Source organism: Amblyraja radiata, chromosome 10, assembly GCF_010909765.2.
Source record: "Amblyraja radiata isolate CabotCenter1 chromosome 10, sAmbRad1.1.pri, whole genome shotgun sequence".
Lineage (NCBI taxonomy): Eukaryota > Metazoa > Chordata > Chondrichthyes > Rajiformes > Rajidae > Amblyraja > Amblyraja radiata.
In genome coordinates this window covers 35,438,625-35,462,071 of record NC_045965.1, presented here as the reverse complement: position 1 = coordinate 35,462,071, position 23,447 = coordinate 35,438,625, and the positions used below count along the sequence as shown (strand labels likewise).

The window sequence follows — 23,447 nt, the reverse complement described above, 5'->3', positions numbered from 1 at the left end:
GGAGTAACTCAGAACTGGCAGCATCTTTGGAGAGAAGGAATGGATGACGTTTTGGGTCGAGATCCATTCCTTCTCTCCAGAGATGCTGCCTGTCCCGCTAAGTTACTCCAGCTTTTAGTGGTCTATCTTAGGTAAATCTGAAGGCATTTTATAAATATGTTAAAGGCAAAAGAATAAACACGGAAAGAATAAGGACCATTAGGAACAACACAGGCCATGGATATGGGTGAGGTCCTAAAGAAATATTGAACATTGGTGTTCACAAAGGAAATGGTCCTTACTGTTGGATAATTCGGCAAAGCGTAAAGTGAAAGTGAAAGAAGAAGTGGCGGGAGGGAGGGAGGGTAAAGATAAAGAAACATGAGAGGTCCCAGTTTTGCACCCAGAAAGTGGCAAGTACTTGGAAGTTACTGCCAGAGAGAGTGGTTGGAATATGATTACTAGTAGCATTGAAGTAATGTGTGGGTGAGCATTTGAATCACCAATCCACAGAGGGCCAAAAATCCAATGTTGAAAGATGGGATTAATATAGATTGGTTTGCACTGGTTGGCTTTTCCATGCTGTAGAGCTCAAGGACTCTAATAATGGAATATCAAGAAGAAAATAAAACAGAACAGCTGGTTCATAAATTCACTATAAAAAATGGAGAAAACAGATTTTCACCAAAGTATAATTTTAGAGGCTGATTGCCTGATTTTAAAAGAATTCAGCAAAGGCATCACACCTTTGACATCTCCTATACATAACTAAAACTCTGATCTTGTTATCTTCCGGTTTGTGCGGTCTTTCTATTTGCGCAAAAACAGTTCGCGATAACGCTACGATTTTTCGCCAGTTCACTCATCGTTCTCCTATGCTGCGATTGCTCCATTTCGTTCCGATCGGTTAAATGTTAACGAGGTTTAAAAAATCTTAAAAACCGGACGTGCGCAGATCGATCACTTCTCCTGCCGTTCAGCGCCGCACGGATTAGTCTCTTCCCCTGTCACTCACCGAACGGTCCGCCCCCTCCTGCGCCATCGTGTCTTTACTGGAGCTGAGGATGGCCGGCGGAGGTTTCCAACCGGACCCAATTTTTGGAGGGACCCAAAGCAGCCCAGCCCCAAGCAGCCCGGCCCCAAGCAGCCCAGCCCCAAGCAGCCCAGCCCCAAGCAGCCCAGCTTCGGAGACCCAGTGTCGGGGACCCTGCCCAGCATCGGAGACCCGACCCAGCCCAGCGTGGGAGACCCAGCCCAGCCCAGAGTCTGAGACTCAGCCCAGCCCAGTGTCAGAGACCCAGCCCAGCCCAGCCCAGCCCAGCGTTGGAGACCAAGCCCAGCCCAGATTCGGAGATGTCGCCAAATGGAAAGCGGAGACTCTGATCCCGGTGGAGGAGAACGACCAGCGCCCGCTGTGAGTCCCCATCGCACGGCCAATTTCAGCCACCTGCCCTCTGGTCCCCCTCTGGTCCCCTCCCACCCTCCCCGTGATACCCCCCTTTCGCACATTGCTCTTCCCCCGTCTTTTCTCCGAGCTAACTCCCCCCTCCCCGCCCACACACCCCTCTCCCCTCACACCCCTCTCCACCCACAACTCCCTCCCCCACAACTCCCCCTCCCCCCACAAATCCCCCCGCCCACCCCCCCCCGCACCACCGCCACAATCCCCCCAGCCCCCACAACTCCCCCCACCCCCACAACTTCCCCCCCCCCACAACCCCCCCCCCCAGACCCCCCAGAACCCCCCCCCTGCCCCACAACCCCCCTCAGCCCGCACAAACCCCCCCAGCCCCCACAACTCCCCCCACCCCCACAACTTCCCCGCCCCCACAACCCCCCCACCCCCAGAACCCCCCCCCCCCAGCCCCACAACCCCCCTCAGCCCGCACAAACCCCCCCAGGCCCCACAAACCCCCCCAGCCCCCACAAACCCCCCCAGCCCCCACAAACCCCCCCAGGCCCCACAACCCCCCCCCCCCCAGCCCCACAAACCCCCCCAGCCCCCACAAACCCCCCCAGGCCCCACAATCCCTCACCCCCACCCCCACAATCCACCCACAACCCCTGCGCCTCCACAAACCCCCCCGCCCCCACATCCCTCCCCCGCCCACTCACCCCACAACGCCCCGCCCACACCCCCCCTTCCAACACCCCCCCCCCCACCCACACACAACCCCTCACACATACACACCTTCCCCCACACATCCCTACTTCCCCCTTTTGTCCAAGTCTGTGGAATTCTCTGCCTCAGAGGGTGATGGAGGCTGGTTCTCTGGATGCTTTCAAGAGAGAGCTAGATAGGGCTCTTAAAAATAGCGGAGTCAGTTTGCTTCTGTGCTATATCTCTAAAGTCTAAAATCTTATTAGACACTGCTGATTGTTTTTGTTCAAAATTTAAGATGGTATATTTTCCTGCTATCATTTCAATCTATTTATTAAGGCATACATGCTGTCTTTTGAAGCCAGTGAAGCCACGGAGGCGAGGAAACACCTTTCACACAGAGAGTGGTGAGTCTGTGGAATTCTCTGCCTCAGAGGGCGGTGGAGGCGGGTTCTCTAGATGCTTCAAGAGAGAGCTAGATAGTTCTCTTAGAAATAGCGGAGTCAGGGGATATGGGGAGAAGGCAGGAATGGGGTACTGATTGGGGATGATCAGCCATGATCACATCGAATGGCCTACTCCTGCACGTATTGTGTATTGTCTATTGTCTATCCATTGACTTGGCCCCCACAGCCTTCTGCGGCAATGAATTCCACAGATTCTCCATCCTCTGACTAAAGAAATTCCTCTTCATCTCCTTTCTAATGGTACAACCTATTATTCTGAGACGATGGCCTCTGAAGACTCTTCCAACAGTGGAAACATCCTCTCCACATCTACTGTATCTAGGCCTTTCACTGTTCGGAAAGTTGAAATGAGGTCAACCCTTCATCCTTCGAAACTCCAGCAAGTAAAGGCCCAGTGCCATAAAACGCTCATTGTATGTTAACCCAATCTATCCAGGGATCATTCCTGTAAATGTCCCCTGGACTCTTTCCGATGCCAGCACATCCTTCCTCAGATATGGGTCCCAAAACTGCTCACAATATTCCAAATGCAGTCTGACCAGTGCTTCATAAAGCCTCAGCATTACATCCCCATTTTTGTATTCTATTCCTCTCAAAATAAATGCTAGCATTGCTTTTGCCTTCTTTACTACCAATCATTCCAATAATCGTGTTGAGTTATCCTACTTTATTACACAAAACCTTTTGGAAAAAGTCTGTTTATAAAAGATGGTTTCACTTACTTTGTGACACTCTCACCAGCTCAGCAACACTGAACACGCCTGATGTGACAAAGCTGTCTTGGAAGCCCAAATGCCCTACAAAACAAGGGAATAAAGAAAAGTAAGCTGCTGTTGAACAAGAAGGTATCGTTTGTTTCACCACAGGATTTAGCCACCTAAAGAACAAAATATTAAACTTTATTAAAAATGACCCCACTTCAAATAATCAAATAAAATAAATAATCTAGTTGAAAGCATGCTTTAAATGAGAGAGACACAGCTTCAATAGAAAGCCATCCAGCAACTGAACAAAAATCTTAAAGGGGGTTGGTTACAACAGTCATGTGATGAAAGGTAAAAACGTAATCACCATCAAACCTGATTCAAAATTACAGTTCCATGTAGGGATTTATTAAAGTGTTTAAGAAGGAACTGCAGATGCTGGAAAATCGAAGGTACACAAAAATGCTGGAGAACCTCAGCGGGTGCAGCAGTATGGAGCAAAGGAAATAGGCAACGTTTCGGGCCGAAACCCTTCTTCAGTCTGAAGAAGGGTTTCAGCCCGAAACGTTGCCCATTTCCTTCACTCCATAGATGCTGCTGCACCCGCTGAGTTTCTCCAGCATTTTTGAGTACCAGGGATTTTTTTAAGCCTTCCGACATCTTCTAAGAGTTACTTTAAGAAAATGTTTAATTTAATAATATTTCTGCTAGTTACCACCAACATGGTGTATACATGGCCCCTGATTCCTGCATGTTTTGAGATAAGTTGGTTACTTGTCGGCTCTTCAATTTGCTGGGCTTCAATGCAGTTTTATTCCTTGTGGAAAATTACCAATTTGATTGCAGGCAATGGAATTCAATATCAAACACCTCGTGTAATGGCCACCCAATGTGATCTCACTCACTTCACACCTCCCCTATAAATCATATCCAGTCAATGGGAGTGAATTATAGTGGAGAGGATTACGAACCTTCTGTTAGTTATCATCAATGCTAATTCATCCTGTTCCAATTGATCTCACTTTCAGGCTCTTTAACAAACACAATGCAGCATGTTCAAACTTACTATCATAGCTCAACATCTCCTGACAATGCACTTGTTTTTAAACAAGAGATTACATTTGGTTCTGTGGTTGCATTCTTGACTTGGTGTCTGTAGGATGGGGTTCAAATTCAACAGCAGCAAAAATCTCAGATGACTTGTGGAGCACTAAGTAAATACTACACTGTGGGAGATGCAATCAGACGGGGTGAAAAGGCAAACGTTTGTCTATCCTCTCAGGTGGTTAAGAAGATCCTTTGTCATTAATCCAGGGAAAAGCAGAAGACTTTTTTCTTCACCGAGCACAATGCAGCTGCCATTCTGACTTTCCAGTCATAATTATTTGTAACAGACTGATGCCATGAGAGGTAATTTTTGAAATGGAAGTTATTTACTTCAGTGCATAATTGCAATATTATATTAATAATCCTCATGTATTTCAGTAAGTGCATCTGAGCAGTCATTACTTACAGCATGATCCATTTAATCACCATGAATCCCTTCCATCACCCTTTCCCTCTTGCAGCCCTTTTTACAAGATGTTGCCTTTGACTTTTTGTCATCCTGGCTCATATCTTAGCATTAGTTTGCATCCGTTCCCTTTTCCGTTAATTACATTATGATGTTTATCCAAGTTGCTCGTATTATTAATTTTACAGCCAGTTTATACTGTTAAAATACCTTTACAATTGAGTTTGTGGTTTGCTGAACCTCAGAGTGCATTGGACATGCACATAAAGTCACACGGCATAAAAACAGGCCCTTTGGCCCAACATGCCCATGCCAAACCAAATGCCCATCTACTCTAGTCCCATTTCCCCTCAAATCTTTCCTATTTTGTGGGTTATCTTCAACACAGCTTCACCAGAGAGATGGCAGGCAGCTTCACCAGAGAGTAGTAAGTCAAATTGACTTCAGGTTAAAATGTCCATGATGCTACTTTAATTGGGAGTTGTAGTACCTGCACGTCTTGTCCTGAAGATCACAGGTTGTATGGAAGAAGTACTCAGCAGTACAACCAAGGTAAGATCAGGAACATGTGAATACCATCATTCAGAATTATTCCATGTATGTGCTGTTTGAGTGCATCACTCAAATAACCCAGATTAAGCCAGACAGAATCAGTCTTTAAAGTCGAAGAATCAGTCTTTGCATCAGAGATGGCTCTGGCAATTGCAAGGTCAATTTGTGACCAAGCATGGATTGGAGAGACAGCACCTTCCCGGGAGCCAATCATCAATTGTCAGCAGACAGCTGAAGCATTTTCTTTTCCCACCTACAATGAGCTGGTAGATTGAGTGGCCTTAAAAGTGCCAAAGAACCAGCATGACAAATGAAACATAGATAATGCATACATACCAATTTACCGGAACAAATAATTTGATTATTATCCCATTGTGGGCAAAATAATTATTTCAGGCATAGCAAAATGCTGGAGTAACTCAGCCGGACAGGCAGCATCTCTGGAGAGAAGGAATGGATGATGTTTCGGGTCGAGACCATTCTTCTGAATCTGAAGAAGGGTCTCAACCCAAAACGTCACCCATTCCTTCTCTCCACAGATGTTGCCTGTCCTGAGTCACTCCAGCATTTTGTCTATCTTCGGTTTAAACCGGCATCTGCAGTTCCTTCCTACACAGATGTCCAGTGGGACTGCAAATGGATAATTGCCAGATTAAATCTGTGTACTTCTCGTTTGATCAATTGTCTTGTTATGGGTGGGTCCAGTACCATATTTGAAATATCGCATTCTACACACGCCAAATAATTACAGAGGGCGACATTGAGCATCCTCATTTTATAGTAGCCAGAGAATTTCTTAGAGAAATGTTCACTGTGATCCCAGTGTCTATGTGCATAATTTGCAAAAGGTTAATAAGCAGTACAGAAAGTAATTTGGAAAGTAATATAATATTAGGGTTTATTGCGAGGGGGATAGATACATAGGGAAGGTATGCCTCAGTTACATAGGTTATTGATGAGTCAGCATTGGAAGAGTATTTATCTCCTTACCCACGGAAGAATTTTAATGCTTTGGAACCAGTTGGAAGAAAGCTTACTAGACTAATACCTGGAGCAGACAGGTTTTATTATCAGGCAATGCTAGGTAGTCTGGGATGACATCCACTGGAGTTTAGAAGAATGAGAGAGAACTAGATTAAATCATATAGGATCCTGAAGGAGTTTGACACTGAATGTGGAGATTGTTTCATCTTGAGGAAGAATCTAGAAGAAGAGACCAGTACTTAAAAAGAATAGTTTACCACAGTAAGACAAAGATGAGGTGATATTTTTTCTTCAAATCTCTCCCACAAAGGTTAATGATGCAGTCTTTGAATATCTTTAGGGTAGAAGTAAATAGTCACCTGATAAGCAAGGGAGTGCAAATGACCACAGGTGGACAGGGACATGAAATTGAGATTACCATGTTATACATACTAAGAGCAAGTATAACAACAGGTCTCTTCAAGAGATTCTATTCCAGGAAGCTTAATTTAGAGTATTTTATTCTTTATAAAGTCATGTACTGGAAGCAAAATAAAGATGAGAAAGGAAATATGAAATTAAGAGAATGAAAGTGAAGAACAGCATTATCTTTTAAAACAAAACACCAATTTTGAAAGAATAAGATTCTGTACTAGTGGAAGTGATGTTTTATGCCAAAGACTGTTCGGGCATAATGAAATACTCAAGAATGCCTTAAATGTAATGTGTGGCTAGTGGATAAATCTCCCAACATCCTGCACAATTGCATGGTTTTCAATGTCATGTCTCTCGGCATGATAGTGGCAGAAGGCAGCTTATGAAAAAATACAAGATGGAAAAAGGTCAGTGACAAAAAAAGCTGAAGAAAGATCGAAGATATTTTAACAGAAGTAAATTACAGAATAAGGAGATTACCACAGCAGATTTCCTTCCCTACGTTGATGGACCAGGAGATGTTTAAAAATGCATTTTAAGGATCTGAGCAATGGTGGAAAGCTCAGCATTTATTTCCAAGCCTTAAATGCCCTTGAGGAGATTGTGAACTGTGCTCTGGCTCTGCTGCAATGCTTTTGGAGAAATTACTTTCGCCGCATGCTATTTAGAAATGAGTTCTAAAGCTTAGACCTTGCAACAGTCAATGAACAATGATACATTTTCAATTCAGAATGGTGTTCAACTTCAAGGGGAACCCACAGGTAATGGTATTCCTATATACCTCTTATCTTTATCTTTCATAGGTTTGGGATGTGTGGTGCTGTACACTCTACAGCCACTGTCCAATGATGATGGAGAGAATTAATGTTTAGAGCAGTTAAACTAGTGGGCTGCAATGTCATGGATGGTGTCGAATTTCCTGAGATTTACTGGAGCTGCAATCATCCAGGCAAATTGAGATCATTCCATCACATTCTCAACTTGGACCTGATCGATGTTGGACAGGCCTCGTGGAACTAGTCAGTCAGTCATTCACTGCAGAATGTCCAGCCTCTGACCTGCTCTTGCAGTCATGGCATTGATGTCATGGGTCAAGTTGAGTTTCTGTCCATTGGTGACTGTCAGGATATTGGTGGTGGGGGATTTGGTAATGGAAATGCCATTGGCTTTCAAAGGTCTGTGGCTATGGACTTTGTTAGAGATGCCCATTGCTTGCCACCTGTTAGCTGATATCCCTTCTCTGACCGTCTGCAATCATGGGCCACCTCATTTACTGGGGAGATGTAAATGGAATTCAATATTGCCGATTCATCTGTTAAATTATTCCAACTTCATAATGCATGGAAATCACTGATAAAGATTTGAAAATGGTTGGGCCTAGGATACTGATATGAAATAATCTTGCTGTTGAGAGCCATCTTCCTTTGCATGGGTATGACTCCAACCACTGGAGTATTTTCCCTTTGATGTCTATTGACCAATTTTACCAGAACTTTTTTTAAGGAACCAATTAAATAAGGGCAGTCAGTTTCATCTCCTTGATGGAATTAAGATCTTTGGTACATGTTTGGATCAAGACTGTGATGGCATCCTCAGCTAAGTGGTCTTGGCAAAACCCAACTGTTTCTATCATTTTGCTGATGATTGAGAATAGGTGGTAATTAGCCAAATTGGATATGTCTTGCTTTTTCTGAACAGGATATATTTGGGCACCCAGGTTCACTTAGGTGGAAATCTGCCACCCTCACTTGGTCGGGTCTAAATGTAACATCATAGCTACCCGATTTGGCTGACCATTAAATGCGCTATGAAGTGACCCAGCAAATCACATGTTAAACCATTGCCACTGCATTCAATCAAGGGAAGAATAATTCCAGATTGTCCACCTGCCATTGACAGAGACACAACATTTGGATACAGCAAAGTCACTCCCTGCTCATCTGAATTTGTAAACTCCTCCTCACAAACATCCAGGGAACATCCAGACGAATTGAGCCTGATAAAATGATACTCACAGAATCAGACCTTACAGACAGCATGCCAAACTCCCCCATCACAATCCCTGTGTCTGTCCTGCCCTGCTGGCAGGAATGACCAGGAAGACATGGCAGCACCTTGGTATACCAACAGGAGAAGCCACTTTTGAAATCCTCAAAACTGCAAGCTCTATAAATTCACAACCAAGGGCAAGGAGTCCTTCTACTAATCATCAACTATTGTCCTCCTTTAACTGATGAACCAGTACTTGGTCCTTTTGAACAAACTTGATAGGAGCACTGAAAGTATTATGTGCCAGGTATCCAGCCAGGTATGTAGCTGCATCACCTCTTTGAGGCTACTGCAGCCACCAGACACTGGTGGTGGAGAAAATAATTATTTTAGTACGGTGATTGGTGTCAAACATGCACTACTGTTCTAGCACAGAAACAAAGAACTGCTGATACTGGTTAATACACAAATAGATACAACGTGCTGGAGTAACTCAGCAGGTCAGGCGGCATCTCTGAAGAACATGGCCACATGATGTTTTGGGATGAGACCCTTCTTCAGACTACTACTGTTCTAGAAATTAGGAGATGCAAGGTTAAACTTAACTTCAGATACCAAACCTGATTTAAGCACATGCTTCAAGGAAATTAGGGAGGGATGTGCAATGGAATGGATCTTATATTATCATTTTACACTTCTTCCAATCTTGCATTCTTGCAGCAAAGAACAAGGAAAAGGCAAGAGAAAAGATAATATAGAAGTTATTTTGCTGGGATAAAACTGAAATCAATATTACCCAATGCACATTTTCTTTTTGCCTCAAGCCCCATAACACCCTTTGATGACAACCTGTATGTTACTTTCTTTCTTCCCAAATTCCAGATTATTAACTGAATTCAAATTTTGCAGTTGCCATTGTGGGATTTGAACTTGGGTCTCTGGATGCTTTGTCCAGACCTCTGGACTACTAGACCAGTAAATTAACCAATGTGCCACAACCAGACATTTTTGCTTTACACGGTAACTTTATTTTAACTTTTTAACTTTATAAAATACATGAGGAACAGAGTGTTGCTTGCTTATGTTTTTAAAGCTAATATTCATTAAGCTAGACAGTTATATATGTATAACAGATCAGAAGTATATCACTGATGTCTCTTAGACCTGTTTTGACTTTATGCCATTTTTATTAGTGCACATCTTCCTCAATCTAATCAATAATTTTAAGCATGGTTTTTACACCGCCATTTAATTGCCAATTTTGCACACACGGAAGTTTAATTAAACTCACAGAAACACTCGTTTGCCCTGGACATTTCAAAAGATTTGACACAGGTTGGCAGCCTTTAGATCAAATAAATAAAACCTTTCCGTGGAGGATAGTATTCAGGATTCGAATTAATACTTCCATGGTCCTACATCCAATCGTTTAAGAAACAGTTAGACAGGTACATGGATAGGACAGGTTTGGAGAGTTATGGACCAAGCGCAGGCAAGTGGGACTAGGATAGCTGGGCCGGTGTCGGCGAGTTGGGCCAAAGGGCCTGTTTCCACGTTATATCATTCTATGACTCTATATTGTGGGGCTGAGGAGAAAAGTATGCTTATAAATGTTATCATCATGTCCACCTCTACTAAACTTAATTCATAGCTATTCATTATCTTTTAAACCACTATCTTGTTGCCGGTTCATCCACTCACTCTTTTTCCATTCACTCCAGGAACACCATTTCAGGGACCTATTTCACTATCTATCCACCTTTATTCACTCCATTACTGATGATTTCATTTTACACATGAACTTGCTCAGATTGCATGCTCTCACGGTTTACAAGTACCAGACTTCTTGCAATTTAATGGGTTAATTAATACATTTTGATCTCATTTAAGGCCATTAATGAAGCTAGGGAAATCATGCTCCACTCATTTTCTTTATTTTTGTCAAAAGCAGGCTTCACTATCTTATCTTTAATGACACTAACATCAACATTTAACTATCTTAAAAAGTTGACGACTGAAAAATTAATGCGTACAGACATTTCACATGAATCAATTCAAAAACGTGCTACAAGGAATATACAGGGCAACTTTGGCATTTTTGTGTGCCTGTTCATTATGATGCAGCAATGGTGATTTGATCACACACTTAAATAACACAAAGTGACTGTACAGCCAAGGGATACATTCTTTGATTTCATTATTGATACAAATCTGCCTTTAAATTGTTTTGGCATTTGAAACAACTGAGCTACAGTGCCATCAGAATACTGCATCAGTGATAACATGATCTTCTAAAATGCCGATCACCTCTTTACCCTCAAGCCTAGAATATACCACAAACCCTAGAATAGTATTTAGAATTAACTCTAAACTGGACAACTCTAGAAAATGAAATCCGAACTGCATACATTGCTTTGTTATTTCAGGCTGAATGTAGCATTATTGAAAGAGAGTCTGGTGGATATACAAAACCAACAACAACTTGTGCCTGTGGTGCCATGCTGGACTAGCAGTCGCAACTTCTAGCTCCGCTGCTGTAAAATCGCGATTTTTCGCGTTAAAATCTGGTCTGGAAGTCGGGACCAATTCAAAAAAATTACCGGAGCCCCAGGACGTTGCGCTAATGATGTCATCAGTAAGCGCTGTGATTTAAACGGAGGATAAAGGCTTTTAAATGAAAAAAACGTCTCCAGCTCAGAGCCCTCAGAGAACAATCTCAAAACAACTGCTGAAAACCCAGAAACTTGAAGAACAGACCTCTGAAGTGGATTCTGGAATGGTTACAAGATCCAAGACTGAGATGGCTACTAAGGAGAAAAATGAAATGGAAGAGATAAAGAACTCGGTAAGAGAACTGAGAAAGGATATTGAGGCTGGAAACTCAAAAATGATGGAAAATATTAATGTTAAATTGATGGAAAATATGCCGAACATCAATGGTGGTAATCAAAAAGTTATTGACTGCATTGGCATTATACAAAAACGAATTGAGGATGTGCATGAAGAGCTAATGGGGAGAATTAATAAAGGGGAAGAAGAGTCTACAAAGAAGTTTGAGGCTGTGAATGTAATTGTTTCTTCACAAGTAACTGCAATGAAAGACATGGAAACAGTTGTTGAACAAATGGCTGAAGATATGCAGGGAATGAAGCTAGAACTAGACAGCCTCAAGAGTCAACTGGCGAAAGTCTCAGATAAATGTCTTGATCTCGAAGCTCGCTCAAGACGCCAACATTTACGAATACTGGGAGTAACAGAAGGGGCAGAGGGAAATAACGCCCGTGAGTTCACTGCTAACTTAATCAAACAGGTACTCAATTTACCTGTGGAATCGGAAATTGAAGTGGCACATCGAATACCCAGATTTAAGCCAAGATCACAAGCAGATCCAGCTCACCCACGACAGATCATAGTCAAACTTCGGGATATTTCAGCACTTGAAGAGCTGATGAAAAAAATCAAATACGGAGTGAAGATGACGTTTGGAAACGACTCTATCAAACTCCTCCGGGGTTATCCCTATGAGATCGTGCAAAAGGGAAGAAAGTTCTCACAGACAAGACAGATTCTCCATGGAGTTAAAGATGTCAGATGTGGCGTTTTTTATCCGGCCAGGATGCGCATTACTTTCAAGGGAAAAGAGAAAACTTTCACTAATTCGGACGCATCTTATAAATATGCCCAAGAGATTGTGGCAGAAACAGAAGATTAATCAAGGCAGCGGGACGATATGGACAAATTCTTTCCTTTTATTACTTCACAGAGAACACCTGAAGATAAGGGAAGAAACACCATTCTCTAAAAGTTTAAAATGGAAGAGCATTTCCACGTGCGCTGGTCTAGACACCTTATCTCCTTTGGACGCTTTGGAATTCAACTCAAGGACATTCTTTGTTCAAAATGAAGGAAAGACTGATAAGCAACGCAGAGACGAACAGCAGAGCCGAATGTGGAAAACATCACAAGGGCAAATGGCGGTTTAAGATCTTAAAATAGCTTTACAAAATATAGAGAATTAACAATAATTAACAATACTAATATAGAAATATAAATGGAAACTAACTTGAACTATATAATGGGCAAAATGTAATAATGTGTTAAAAAGACTGACTAGCTCGTATATAGAGCGAGACAGTTAAGCAGGGATAAAGAAATAATAAATAACAAATTTTAGAACTAACGTAGATAATACTGAAAGTTTAAGTGCTATGTAGTTCGTGTGGGGAAGGGAGGAGACTCAGGCACCTGGCATAATTCCAGGAGCCTGATTCTGGTTAACCCTTTCAGCCAACAGCTTACTATTATCAAAGGTATAACTAATTATAAATAATTAGTAGATGAAAGTGTTAGATATATAAATTTCACAGTAGCTGAACACAAGATCTGATAAGTCTGAATGAAATATATATATATATAGTGTAATTGGGTGAAATATAACTGATTTTGAAATGGTACCGCCCTCCTAGGTTTAGAGTAATAAAGGGAGCGGAGCTAATTGTACAACATCAACTTCGGAAGTCGAATAGATGTCGAATCCCACAGACGGGTGGGACACTCACTACAGTGTCGAATACTCCAGACACTGTAATTTTACTTGTTCAATTTTTTTTAAAATCACAATATGTCACAACTGTGTGTTTTTTTTTCAAGGACAATCGCAAAAGGGATCTACCAAGGAAGTTAGTAATATAAACGCCCCCCAAATATCCAGAGTCCTGAGGTATGGATGCACCGTAATAAATAAGGGTATTAAAATCAGCGAAAATGCAAGATGATAAACAAAAGAAAATGGGAGGAATCACACTGTGTAGCTGGAATATAAGGGGTATTAATGAACCAATTAAAAGGGGCAAAATACTAGCTCAGTTGAAATCATACAACACGGACATTACTTTTCTACAAGAAACGCATCTTAAACATCAAGATCAGATGAGATTGAGGGCGAATTGGATAGGCCAAACATTTCACTCCTCACATACTTCGAAATCCAGAGGCACCGCAATTATTATTCGCAAAGGAATACCATTCAAATCAAAGAACATTATATCAGATAAGGAAGGGAGATATCTTATAGTTACAGGAGAGATCCATGCTACGCCAATCACTTTGGTAAATATATATGCGCCCAATTTTGATAATCCTCAATTTTTCAATAAAATCCTGAATACAATCGCAGAATTTAACTACCAAAATGTTATTATTGGAGGAGACTTCAACTGTGTTTTAGATCCGTACTTAGATAAATCGATGCAAAAACAAAGAGGCAATATGAAATCTAAAACTAGTGAACTCTTAAATACATATATAAAAAATACAAATATAGCAGACATTTGGAGGATTGCGAATCCGATTGGAAGGGAATACTCGTTTTATTCAATGGTACACAAAACATACTCACGTATAGACTATTTCCTAGTGGATACAAAACTAATCCCTTATACTATGAACCCTAAATATCACACCAATATGATTTCAGATCACTCCCCGCTAACTTTCGTTTTAAAATTAGAAGGAATGTCTACGAACAAATCGTTCTGGAGGTTTAACTCGCAAATTCTGAAAGACCCACAAGGGAGCATATATCTAAAAAAACAGATGGACCTATTTTTTGAGACAAACGATACACCAGATATATCGCCCACTTTACTATGGGAATCCTTCAAAGCATTTATTAGAGGAGTCATTATCTCGTATCAAGCTTTTCAAAACAAAAAGAATAAGAATGAACAAAGACAATTAGAAGAACAAATCAGACAACTAGATATAGATAATGCTAAAGATCCAACTATGGATAAACATAATAAAATTTTAATACTGAAATTTAAGCTAAATAAATTATTGTCAGAGAAAGTTATAAGACTATTCCAAATTACAAAACAAGAACATTTCGAATTTGGGGATAAACCCCATAAACTTTTGGCACGCCAACTGAAAAAACGGGAAAAAGTCCATGCAATTTTAAAGATTAAATCAGATAGAGGGGAATTATTAACACTACCTAATGATATCAATAAAAGATTTGCTCAATTTTACAAGAATTTATACACATCGAAAACGCTAATAGACAATAATAAAGTTTCAGAATTTCTGGACGATTGTAACCTTCCAAAACTAGAACTGAAGGAACTAGAGGAACTGGGAGCACAAATTACATCTAAGGAAATAGAAGACACAATAAACACACTTAAGAATGGAAAAACACCAGGACCAGACGGATTCAGTAATGAATTTTATAAATGTTTTTACGACATAGTTACACCACGTCTACAGAAAATGTATATATACGCTTTTAAAGAACAAATCTTACCTGAAACACTAGCAGAATCAACGATCACATTAATACTTTAAAAAGATAAAGATATAGAAGAACCAGGCTCATATAGAGCTATTGCTTTGTTAAATACGGATCAAAAAATATTAGCGAAAATACTAGCTAGAAGACTAAGTAAATATGTTAGTAAATTAATAAATGAGGATCAAACGGGATTTATACCTAAGAGACATTCATTTAATAACCTGAGACGTCTGCTTAACATAATGCACTCTCACAAACCTCAAGAACAAGAGTTATCTATCATTTCATTGGATGCAGAAAAAGCGTTTGATCAAGTAGAATGGGATTATATGATTAAAGTATTGCAAAAATTTCAAATGGGAGAGAACTTCATCGCATGGATAAAATTATTATATAACAAACCCACGGCTAGACATTCCAATTATCAAGGGGCAATAGACAAGGATGTTCATTATTACCGCTGTTATTTGCTCTGGTAATTGAACCTTTAGCTGAAAAAATCAGAACACACCCGGATATTTACGGTTATAATACAAAATATTCAAATAACATAATATCTTTATATGCAGACGATGTACTACTGTATATCACAAAACCCCAAATCAGTATACCAAACATATTAAATCTAATTGAGGACTTTGGATCTTTCTCAGGATACAGAATAAACTGGAACAAAAGTGAAATTATGTCGATAAAACCGAAAGACTCAACACATCTCTTGAAATTCCCCTTTAAAATAGCCACAGAAAAATTCAAATATTTGGGAATTGAAATTACTAGAAACTATCACGCTATGTTTGATGCCAATTATAGTCCCTTACTTAAGAAACTAAATAATCTAATCAAATTCTGGAAAACGCTCCCGATGTCTTTAATAGGTCGAATAAATGCTATAAAAATGATCTTTTTACCACAAATCCTATATTTATTTCAATCAATACCTATATATCTTCCAAAAATGTTTTTCAAATAACTAGACTCAGACATTACAAATTTTATATGGGATTATAAATCCCACAGAATACAAAGAGCACACCTTAATAAACCAAAAGAGATGGGTGGTCTAGCGCTCCCTAACTTTATGTACTATAATTGGGCAGTAAATATTAAAAATATGATTCACCTGCTGGACAACTCTGCCCAGCAGGTGGACTGGATTGTAATGGATAGAGAGGACCGCTCTCCGTGTAATACAGGAGCGACTCTCCTCTCACCAATGAATCTGAATAACAAAAATTAAAATAAGAATCCAATGATACATAGCACAATTAGAAATTGGAAACAAATAAAACAGAATCTAAAATTAAGAAATCTATCTCTTTTAATGCCAATAGTCAATAATCCGTCGTTTAAACCTTCAATTATAGATAAATCATTTACACAATGGGAAAGAATGGGAATCAAAACGCTCGGAGACTTGTATGAATTGGGAAAATTATTATCATTTCAACAATTACAACTGAAATATAATTTGAAAAATAATCAATATTTTAAATATCTTCAAATCCGTGACTATCTGAAAAAATACACAAAAGACTATCATAACATGCGCAGACTTATTGGATGAAGCCATGAAGACAAAGGCTGAATCAGCAAATCTAATATCATACTTATACAACATTATTTTAAATATAGAAATACCTACAACCAATGGTATTAGAAGAGACTGGGAACAAGAACTAGCTATAAAAATTAAAAAAGAGAGCTGGGATAAACACTTACTATATGTGCATAAATGCTCGATCAACGTACGACATACTCTAATTTAATTCAAAACATTACATAGACTATATTATTCAAAAACTAAAATAAATAAACTTTTCCCCAATGTCTCACCCACTTGTGATAAATGTCAGTCACAAGAAGCTACCATAGCGAACTCTTTTGTTTTTTGTATAAAAATCCAAAAATTCTGGAACGAAATATTTGAAATCTTCACAAAATTAATTAAAATAAAACTTGTACCAAAAGCAGAATGGATCATTTTTGGAATATCGGAAGGTAACCCCGAACTAAACGTGTTTCAAAAGAACTTACTTAATTACGGGATAATAATGGGAAAAAAGCTTATACTCAAATTCTGGAAAAAAGCTTATACTCAAATTCGGGAACAACGCCCCAATACCAAATGTGGATTTCAAACATGTTCGAAACATTACACCTGGAAGAGATGAGACTCCACCTAGCAGGCAAAGCAGACCACTTCCAAAAGACGTGGTCTGCATTTATGGAACTATTACAAGCATAAGGTGCAATAGTAATTTAAAAAATAAATGGTACCAGGATCTGGTAACGGGGGGTAAAAAAAAAACTAAAAAAAAAGACACGGTTGGTATATCCTTTTTTGCGGAGTTTTGTGTTATAATAGAGCGATTGTTTCTACTTTTTTTTCTTTTCTTTCGAGGGTCTATTTCCTTTCTTTACTTCCTTCTCTAACTTCTTCTCTAAGGGGCTTTCTTTTCCCAACACTTTCCTGCACCTTCACGACTCTTGCTCACTTTCCTTACTTCTTTTATTTCTACCTTTTTTAAAGCTCGAAAAACGAAGTGGTACAACAAATGTAATAAGATATATGTGATGTGAATAACTGTAATTTACTGTACTTCTAATAAAAATAAATTAAAAAAAAAGAAAAAAAATACTGCATCAGTGGTAACATGATCTTCTAAAATGCCGATCACCTCTTTACCCTCAAGCCTAGAATATACCATGAACCCTAGAATAGCATTTAGAATTAACTCTAAACTCGACAACTCTAGACTCTAGAAAATGAAATCCGATCTGCATACATTGCTTTGTTATTTCAGGCTGAATGTAGCATTATTGAAAGAGAGTCTGGTGGATATACAAAACCAACAACAACTTGGCCTGTATTTTTCTGGTTGTGAAATGCCAAGGGAGGGACTGGTCACTCGGTGTAGAAAGTGAAAAGGAATTATATTTGGCAATAGAAATTAACGTAACCTTTTAACTGCCACAGCCATGGTTGACTGTCCTTTCTCCCTGGGAGATTATCTAGGATTTCAATGACATCAGTCAGAACTGTTTTTCAATAGGGAACAATTATCACTGCCCAAGCAATAAAAGGTAGCAGAATCCCTGCTCAAATCAGAGTACTGATAGAAAATTGCTTCCTATTTTTGATTTAATAGATTGTAATAATGTGAATATTGAAAACAAAAAAGGTGAAAATAGGGCTAAAATAATTTTAAATCAGAGGTTCAGTTACCCATTCCTTGCCCATATAAACACAGAATACAATTCATTCAGCTAAGCTCCTATGGACTGATGATATTGGACCTGCTTTTCTCACTGCGGTTCACTTACGTCTGTAGTTATGCCCATTCATTTACACTGAGTGGGTTAAAAATTAACCTTTACATTGCACTACATTACTATCAAAGACAGAAATCGATTGACAAATCTACTGCTTGCATTCAAATACATAGAAAATTGCACTCTAGACCAGGGCTTCAAACACATTTTAGCAATTTTTCTAAGCGTAAATAATACTTTACTTTAAAGTACAATGCATCATTTGTTCATCTTCATTACTTTCTTCTTTAAGTTTACTATTACTTCTCTTATTTAGGTTACCCCTCTCCCCAGATCATCAGATCCCTTTTAAATCTTCTTCCTCTCATCTTAAACCTATCCACTCTAATTTTACTCCACTACTCAGGAAATAGACTGTGACCAGCTACTCTGTCAAAGGCTCTCATTATTTTATAAACTCTATAAGATCGCTCCTCAACCTCCTTCGCTCCAGGCAAAACAGTCCCAGCCTATCCAATCGCTCATAACTCAAGCCCTTCAGTCCAAACACCATCCTTGTGAATCTTTTCCACATCCTCTCAAGCATGATCCTACCATTCCTACAGTGTGGCAGCCAGAACTGCACACTATACTCCAAGTGCAGTCCAACCAACACTTTTCAAAACAGTAACATGACAGCCCAACTCTTGTACTTAGTGCCATGACTGATATGCAAATATGCCTTCTTCACCATCCTATCTACCCATCTTCCCATTTTCAGGGAACTATGTACTTGTACCACTCAATCTTTCTGTTCAACAACATTCCCAGGCCCCTGTCATTCACCGTGTATGTAAGTTAGTCATGGACAAATGCGACTTCAGTCAAATAATGACAGTTTTGCAGGAATTTACCAATTAGCAGAAGGCGGAAATTTTTTAGAGCAAAGATTCTGGACCGACAATAGAATGCAACTTTGTGAGACTGGCGTATTTCAGGTGAGATATTAAAACTGTCTGCTCTATTATGTGAACATACATTATAATATATTTTTGCAGGAAAGCAGTGGGTTGTTCAAGTCTCACATTGTTTCACCAAAAACAAATGATTTGGCCCCATCAAAGGTACACAAAAATGCTGGAGAAACTCAGCGGGTGCAGCAGCATCTATGGAGCGAAGGAAATAGGCAACGTTTCGGGCCGAAACACTTCTTCAGACTGAAGAAGGGTTTCGGCCCGAAACGTTGCCTATTTCCTTCGCTCCATAGATGCTGCTGCACCCGCTGAGTTTCTCCAGCATTTTTGTGTACCTTCGATTTTCCAGCATCTGCAGTTCCTTCTTAAAAACGATTTGGTCCCATCGCACTGCTGTTTCCGGTAGCTTTTTGTATCCAAATTGACTGCCATGTTTCGTATATTCAAAGTTGACTACACATTGGAAGTAGTTCATTAGCTATAAATCTCTGAAGGGCATCCTGAAAGGACTGTGTGAGGCAGCATATAAATGCTAATCTTTCTTCCTGGAGGCTCTACTTCACTGAGAATCCAAAGATTGATGGGTCATGTTGGTATGTTGCACACACTTAAATGAGGAGACAAGATGAAAAACTAAATGATTCAGATTCAATTTGAGATGATCACATTGGTTCATAGCAGACAGTGCAGCAACATAATTCAAATGAGCATACATTTCAACAAAACAGCATAAGGAACAAAATATAAGAAAAAAAGGCAGTACTTCACAATTATATAAAGATTATGAAAATAATCAATAGTTGGAGGTCTTCAACATTCCATTCATCCAAATCCAAATTAATATTGAAACAACTTTGCTAATTGTTTACAGTTAAGGTCAAAGACAGCATCATACAGATCTCACTATGGTTTGGCATCAGGTCAATTTGTTTCAACATAGTTTTAGTTACAAGATTAATCCGACACTCTGCAGTTACAAATCATTTGCTGAATGTTTTTGCAAAATGTTAGCCTCTTGCCAGACCAAAGTCAGATTCCTTATACACTCTCATTTGCAAGCCACGAGCAGAATTGAAACACACAAAATAGCTCAATATTGCTGGATTTTACATGTTTTATATAAATCTAATATTATTTTGTTACTATCATTTTAAGCCACAGAATTAACTTCTACCACGTTCAACTTTTCACTTGCATTAGATAGTATTTTATACCTTGGCAATGTATGTACGTTTTCACAAAATCTGGCTCTTCTGATTAAAAAATAAATGCTATCAGAGATTTTGGCACTGATATTAAAAGAATACAGACAAATAGAATCAAAGCCTCAAGAAAGTCTGAGTATTAGATTTGGCAAAGTAGTATAACCTATAAACTATCTTGGTCGAGGTTTTGTGGTCTTTTGGTAGGAGACACCCAAAATTGAGTTGTTTAGATCGGCTCTTGCAATAAAAAATTATTTAACCTAAAAATGTATTGGTGGTCTATGAAAGTAAAATACACAAAATAGTTGTATCAGCGGATTCTATTTCAGAATTTGGTTCCTTAGACTGGCCTGACAAGGTTTATACTGTATATCATTGACTACAGGAGAAAGGGATCTCATTGAAGTATGTAACATTTCCTAAGCGACTTGTCATGGTATTTGCTAAGAGGATGTTTTTTCCTCGGTGAGAAAATAAAGATTGGATTGGATTGGATTGGATTCCTTTATTGTCATTCAGACCTTTCGGTCAGATAAAAGTCACACTCTCAGAATCAGGGGCCGCGCAGCGTTTTTGGAAGTGGGGGGGGGGACTGAGCGATCACTGATCACCGGCCTCGGGGGTACCCGGTGAGGGTGCGGAGCGACTGAGAGGGGGGAGGGTGACACAATTATTATTTTTTGTTGTTGCTCGACCTCAAAAAACTGGGGGATAATACAGGCCATCCCAACTCAAAAAGTGGGGGGGATATATCCCCCATACCCCCCCCCCCCCACCCTCTCTCGGGGCCGACTCTCTCTCTCTCTTGGGGCCGACTCGCGCTCTCTCGGGGCCCACCCTCCCTCCCTTCTGCTCGGCGGCTAATCACAGCGCATCACTCACTGCCCCATATCTTGAATGTGCACTGCGCTGTGATTTGCCATTTAGCGGAGGGTTTTTGGGGGGCAGTCGGCTTCCGCCACGGCTGGTCGTGGTTTTGCCCAAAGATCATAGAGCGGAGCTCCGCTCTGTGAACTTTGGTTTTGCCGCGCTCACTGTGCGCTTGTTCAGCGATTCGGGGGGTCGGAGAAGATAATTTCGGGTTATGAAGCATGTCTCGCCAAAAAAAATGGAGGGGCTGCAGGCTCCGCACCCCCCCCCCCCCCGGTTCCGCGGCCCATGAGAATAAGGGGCCAAACAATTCAAATAGTGGTGCATTTTGAATGGTTATGTACAGTAAATAAGCAATGTTATAGAATCACAATCATAGAGCACAGAAAAAGGCCCTTTGGTCCAACTCACCCATGTTAACCAAGATGCCTCATCTAGGTTAGTTCCATTTGACTCCAATTGGCCTACATCCCTCTGAAACTTTTCGTATTTTAAATGTTGTTATTATACCTAACTTAACTTCTTCCTCTAGCAGCTCATTCCAAATATCCAACACCCTCTGTGTGAAAAGGTTTCCCTCTAACCTGAAACCAATGTCCTCCAGTTCTTGATTTCCTTACCCTGAGAAACAAGACTCTGTGGGTTCATCCTATCTATTCCCCTCATAAATTTATACACCTCTATAATATCACACCTCAGCCTCCAGCGCTCCAAGGAATAAGGTCTAGCCTGCCCAATCTCTCCATATGGGCAACATGCCCAACAATCTTCTCTGCGTTCTTTCCAGCTTAATGGAATATATCCTATGGCAGGTTGACCAAAAGCAAACACAATACTCCAAGTGTGGCCTCATCAGCATCTTGTACAACTGTAACAAAACGTTCCAACCTCTATACTTAATTCGCTGACTGATGGTCAATGTGCCAAAAGCCTTTTTCATTTGCGATGCTACTTTCAGTAAACTAACTACTTGTACTCCTAGAACCCTTTGCTCTACAATACACCTAGGGCCATGTGGCACTTCCTAAGGCCCTACCATTTACTGTGAAGGTCCTGCCCTGGTTTAACTTCCCAAAACTCACACTTATCTGAATTACACTCCATTAGCCATTCCTCAGCCCACTTGCCCAACTAATCAGGATCCTGTCGAAATTCTTGGCAACCATGTATACTGTCCAGAATACCGCCTATTTTGGTATCATATTCAAACTTACCAATTAAGACATACATTCTTATCCTAATCTTTGATATCGATGACAACCAACAATGAGGTCACACTGATCTCCAAGGTATACTTCTAATCACAAGCCTCCACTGAAAAACAACCTTCCACCACTACCTCTGCTTCCTACCATGAAACCAATTCTGTATCCAGTTACTTATTCACCCAGAGTAACCTTCAAGAGTAACCTATCATGCGGAACCTTACCAATGGTTTTGCAGGTCCATTTGGACTAAGCAAGATTAGTTTGGGAAAAATATTGGATAAAGAGGCCATAAAAAATCTATTTGAATTCTCCTTAATATTATCTGCCAGAGCTATTACATGCTCACATTTTACTGTCCTGATTTCCTTCTTTGGTATGCTCCTCCATCCCCTGTGCTCCTCCAGGAATGCATTTGATCCCAGCCGCTGATACCTGATCGTGCCTGCTTTTTCCAAGCACACAAATTTTCAATTTCTCATGCATTATCCAAGGATCCTTACTCCTTTACATGTCTTGCCCTTCACTCTCAGAGGAACATGCATACATTGAACTCTCAATTATGACCCTTTGAAAAGCATTCCACTTTCCAGATGTCCCTTTACCCACGAACGACATACTCCGATCATATTTTGCACATTCCTGTCCGACACCATCAAAGTTGGCCTTGCCCCACTGACTTGCTGGACCAACCCTGTCTTCTCCATAACTATTTTAAAGCTGGCGGTCACTAGTCTCAAAAGCTTGTACACGGACACTTCAGTCACTTGATTCCAATTCTCTAGAAGAGAGGATGTAGTAATGTCATCACTTGTATATATTCTATTTGTATGCATATATGATTTAAGCATCGCATAGAGGGAGTTCATTATTACTAAGAGTTGTTGTTTGCGGAAACTCTTAAGTCCACTAATATTTATTTCAAGTGTAACTTAACAGC

The 23,447-nt window shown here is 40.2% G+C and overlaps 1 protein-coding gene across 10 annotated transcripts in view; it reads right to left on the bottom strand.

Moving 5' to 3' along the window:
- nfia (nuclear factor I A) overlaps positions 1-23,447 on the bottom strand; it is a 508,421-nt gene that overhangs the window by 192,445 nt on the left and 292,529 nt on the right. For all 10 annotated transcript variants that reach the window (XM_033028530.1, XM_033028539.1, XM_033028528.1 and 7 more), the window contains one exon: positions 3,270-3,344. In XM_033028530.1, the coding sequence (XP_032884421.1) occupies positions 3,270-3,344 (75 nt within the window). The remainder of the gene's footprint in view (positions 1-3,269; positions 3,345-23,447) is intronic.